Below are 5,558 nucleotides of genomic sequence, written 5' to 3' on the forward strand. Positions count from 1 at the left end.
TGACTTGGAAAAAAGAATTATCTGCACATTTCCAATGTCTTGTAATCATTGTACACAACAAATAACTATAATATATTATATCCTACAGACAGTTTCCTAATCCAATGAACCCTGTAACAAAGCAAATCTCATGAACTAAACCTAGAATTCACCATCATGATATCAAAATCAAACAAGGTGAAAGTAAAATTTGGCACTAACAAAAATTTAACAAACTAAAAAATGAACTGTTCTATAGCACGTGTGTTCTCAACACCAAACTATATATTGATGACACATGCATGTGACCCTTTTATCTTCAGAATTCAGTTTATTCTCCAATTTCCATTAAGGAATATTCTTTGATGCACTAGCCACAATGAAAGACCAATAATAGTGTCTATATGCTTTCATCAACCAAAATTAGAGGACGTGTTTCTATGTAACAAGACTCTGATCGTCAGGTCCATGCCAGGACAGATACCGTGTCTGCGAAAAACGGTAGGGGGTGGCAACGAATCCACCCACCATGTCCTTGACCACTTTGTCCTCTCAACCAATTTTCTACTCGCCTGTTCAAAATTCATCTCAAAGAAAATCTCAAGCTGCAAAATTTTTAGATGAAACATGTATTCTTTACTCATCCGTTCGGTAGTAGTATCCAGTGATGTTTTCAAACCATAGTGCTTCTTCTCATTGGCAGACAGACTATGATTCCATGATATGACAGTTCCTAACAAAATCATTTGAATAATTGACATACTTGGTCCAAAATGGTTTAAGATGTTCAAAACCAATCTCCAACCATGGTTTTGATTGGCCATTGTAATGAATAACAGCAGCCATTTTCACCTTTTCAACACTTGTTTTGTTCTGATAACCTAAACCAAGCATGTGCCAAGAAGGGTCAATTGGATGAACATGACCTCTAAATGCAATCAAAGCTGGAGGTAGGGTTCCAAGCTTCCACATTGTCATGTTTGACCTCAGATTCTGCCATACACAACACAAGCTGTCAATTATAACTTCTTCACAAAAACATAACTTGAAGGTCAATAAAAAGGATAATAACAAATGAAACTGAAGTCGCATAAGTTCTCACACTTCCTATGTAGCACCGACATTTGAGATTGAAGGCGTTCTGGTGTCGGTGTCCGACACCGACATGACACATATATTCAATCACTTTATTTTCTTAAATTATTATCGGTGTATACGTTTCAGTATCATGTCCGATGTTCACGTTTGTGTCAGTGCAACATAGCACACTACTACCGACCAATTACCAAATATATTAATATACAACAAAATATTTATGCCAGTACATAAGCATTAATTTAAATTCACAACTTGCTAGATTTCAAATATTAATATACCAAAACCGTAAAATTTTGAATGATTAAATGATATTGGATTGAGGTTATGATGATTTTATACCTCTTTAAGCCAGGAATGATATGTCTCTCTAATATTTGCTGCTCTCCATGCACGAAGATCAAAGACATTCATTCCGTAAGCCCAAGCACACTCGTCAGGATCCAAATGCTTTGCAATGAGGGGATGGGAAAAATTGAAATAGTTCCTAAAATGTTTTGACATTACCCATTCATCTTCGCCTCTGCAGGTTTCCACAGCTCCATTAACTTTTCCATTCAGATCAATTTCCCATAGTGGAGACAAGTCACGCTGAACCACTACATCGTCATCCAAAAAAACCACCTTGTCGAGGTTTGGGTAAAGCTGTTCAACACAAACAAGACAAACACAATCAGCACAAATAAGATTATGAAGATTTTCTTCAGTTAAAGTATTCATGTGTCAAAATGGGCTCACATTAAATTCATAATTTAAGAGCTAAATGCTATTTAACATAATTCACAGAACCCATTTTCTAGTCTTAAATCAATCATTCATTTCAATTTTCAATTTTATGTTGATAGTCATGTTATACGAAGTATCCAATGTTGTTTAGCAGTGACTAATCTCCGATGCGAACCCCATTGCGCATGCAAGGTGATTCTTAGTCTTCTCCATACGCAAGAGCCAGGGATCAAACCCCTGACCACTTGCTTAAGGTGTCCGAGTCCCTTACCACTTAGACCAACCACATGTTGGTACATTTCAAGTTTCATTAAATAAGTAAAGATAGTATCAAAAATATAAATATTATCATTTGAAAAGTTTCAATATTCAGAGAGGAAACGGACATATGGAGAAGCAATACAGAAAGAGTGAACGTTGATGAATCCAACTTACCTCAGGAATGTATATGCGGATATGATTGAGTAGAGATATGTACTTTGGACTTCTCGACTGCAATTTCGATGCAAATTTACGCGGACTGGTATCACTGAGATTGGTTCCCATCACATGATTCCCATGGTAGTAATTCCTGATTCCATTTTGACTTTCTACAGCTTCAAGTACCGGAACATTTTCTCTAGTTAACCAGTCAAACTGATGAATGCCTTTGACTTCAACAATAGCAGGTGAGGGAGGATTTAGTGCAAACCAAGAGTGCATACCCGCGTAAGTTTTTTTGTCGGTGATGACATGGAAAACTATATTTTCAGGTTTCAGAGACGATTGTACAGTAGAGGTAACAACGACTGAAGCAGCCAAGATGTTATCAGTTGACAAAATAAAATGGTGGAAAGAGTTGTCGGAGAGCATTGGTAATAACTCCGGAGGAGGCAATTGTTTGCGTGCATGCGCATTTGACGAGTATTCATCAGTCAAACGCAAGGAGAGACAATTAATCCCTTTAGGGATGGAACTAGCTGCAAAGTGTTTATTCATCAGCTCTGCAAATTTAGATTCTCTGATTTCGTTCTCAAATTTCTCCATCTGTTCAAGGAAGCATAGCATCGTAACAAAGATCAATATAATTCTCATTTGCCACCACTATCAATACAATAACCGAAAATTCTGTTATGATTAATGTGACTAACTATTAGATAAAAAAAGGGATTAATGGTTATGCACTGACGGGTAAAATAGGTTTACACCATCATCCAATAAAAGTTTATCATGTTGCCATCTAAGCCTAGATTAAAACCGCTTTTTAAATATAACTACCAGGTACTCAATTCTTAATGGACGACAGTATAAAACTAGTTTATACTAACAATGCTTGTCCCATTTTCTCATAAAAAAAATAATAAGAGATATGAGCATTCTATATGGCATCAATACTCCAGATTGAAGGTGTGTCAGGTGTCCGACACCAACAACGTGGTTACATTCAATTATTCCATTTCTCAAATTATTATTGGTGTCGTGTCCGGTGTTTGTGCCTCAATATTGCATACATGCAATTGTTCCTCCAATTCCAAAGAGTGATCCATAAAAGTAATGGATAGCTATCAGATATAATGACGATCTTAAAATTTCTAATATTCAAAATTCAGATTTCAGTGACAAAAGGTGCCTAAATGCGTGTTTTTATTTCAATCCATGTGTTAGATAACTTATAAGATTCGAAAACATCAACATAATTCATTGCAGACAAGCCTTTCACGAATTAATACTAATTAATCAAGGAAAATATGATAACTAATATTAACATTAAATGCAACTTACCATTCTCTTTAACATGAAAGCGAATGTTTTGGCATCATATTGATTGTTCTTCATATCAGAAACCATTTGATCAAATGAATCTGGTAGCTTTAAACTAGATGGAACTTCCCCGGTTTTCACTTCGTTTAGTATGTTGTAAAAATCTCTAACTAATCTCTGCAACACCATTACCATTATCACAGGAAGTATTCAGATAAAGTTGGTTAATCAAAACTTTGGTTGATATGATTATCTATTCTGAAATCTATTTTAACATAAAAAAGAATTTACCGCTGAATCGTCAGCCCTTCCAAGAAACCTTGGTCCTAACCGTCTACCTAAACAATCTGGAGACAGAGACAAGGAACCAATAAAGGATTAACAGAATGAAAGAAAGACACAACCACATGAGGCAACATTTCGAAATGCTAGAAATCGAAAAGCCAAAACTTATATTGATAACCGACAACAGAAACCAGCTTGTTTTCCAGTTCTAAATTGTAAAGCCCACGCCAATTTTGATTCCTCACACGAAAGAATCAACACAACAAGATACAAAATTCAGCAACACATTGCAAGATACATTATATTCTGAATCAGATATGACATTATATTCTGAATTGTAAGATACATTACCAATAAAGATACGACATTTTCAAGTCCAAACCAATGACTTAGGCAAATTATTAGTTGGCATGCCATATATGAACCTCAAAATAATTCAAGATTCAAGTCATAAATCAAATCACAAACGAAAAGTAGCTAGCAATACAATGTCGAGAAAAAACGTGTCCGACTACACTAAACATAAGTAGTTATTCATTAGAATGAACCGTGATTCATCTTAGTTAATCGGGATTCAACATAACGAATCATGATCCAAAATGAGATTCATATCCAAAATAGAAACACACTAGAAATTCATATCGATTGAATTTAGTTTTATATCAAACCGAGATACAGTTATTATGCATCCTAACTTACAAATAACATGGATTCAAAGTACATATGAAGCCAAATCATTCAAATAAAATGCTCAAATCATCATATCACAATCACACTTAAGATCCTAAAATGAAGGAAATCTCCACCTAGAAAACTTCCATAATGGCATAATCAATGTTTCACCTCAAATAATTCCATTATCAAAACTTTTGATCCAATATTCAAATTTCAAATCAAGATCTATCTTAAAAGAAACAAACACATATCAATCCAAAATTCCAAATACAAATGACCAACATCTATCATAACAAAAAAATACAAATGAAATATATCATAACAACAAAAACAAAAAGAAACATAAGAGGATGAAAAGGAGTACCAAAAGAGGAACACTTGTTGACACCTTCAAGGGTAACAACAGCAGTGAGAATGAAGACAAAAGGCAACAAAAAAGCAAGGATGAGGATAGTATGAAAAAGGGTTCTATAAGAAATGTGACAAGCTGCGACCTTGATCTTCATCAAGTCAATAAACCCATTGTTGCTTGATATCGTGATGCTTCTCATGCTAGGCGAGAACTGAAGCTGCATCGTCGTTTATGATGCCAAAAAGCACCACTATGTCATTGCCACCGACAATAACCTTAAACGACAATAACAACACTTTACTACTATTTCTTCTTACACATGAAACATAATCATCATCAACCTTAAAAACATTAACATTAACAAAATCAACAATAACAACAAATTTTCTTTCACAAGGTTTCACAAAATCCACCATCAGATCCAACATGACCCTTTGAATCTGAGTTATTGTTTGGTCTTTTGAAAGACCGCATTGAAGTTTTTAGCCAAAAGGGTTATCGAATCTAGCTGAAAGGAATCAAATTTCTTCTGGGTTTTGTTGGAGTTCTTCTTCCACCTCCATGGATCAAAGAAGAGAGAGAAAGTGTTTTATTTCTATTTAAGGAAAATTATGAAAGAAAAAAAAAAGAAAGAGAAAAAAAAAATTATGAAAAGCTTTTGTGAGTCAAAATTGTGTTTGGGTTAGAGAGAGAAAGTGTGTAAGAG

General features: G+C 34.7%; 1 protein-coding gene across 1 annotated transcript; it reads right to left on the reverse strand.

The window, feature by feature from the left end:
* LOC11412995 (probable galacturonosyltransferase 14) lies at positions 1-5,558 on the reverse strand. Its single transcript, XM_003618579.4, has 6 exons — positions 4,865-5,558; positions 3,832-3,887; positions 3,562-3,717; positions 2,236-2,826; positions 1,417-1,719; positions 1-972 (listed from the first exon to the last, which is right to left on the reverse strand). Exons 1-6 carry the CDS (start codon positions 5,073-5,075, stop codon positions 688-690), a joined length of 1,602 nt encoding a protein of 533 aa, XP_003618627.2. The 5' UTR covers positions 5,076-5,558; the 3' UTR covers positions 1-687.

This window comes from Medicago truncatula, chromosome 6, assembly GCF_003473485.1.
Source record: "Medicago truncatula cultivar Jemalong A17 chromosome 6, MtrunA17r5.0-ANR, whole genome shotgun sequence".
Lineage (NCBI taxonomy): Eukaryota > Viridiplantae > Streptophyta > Magnoliopsida > Fabales > Fabaceae > Medicago > Medicago truncatula.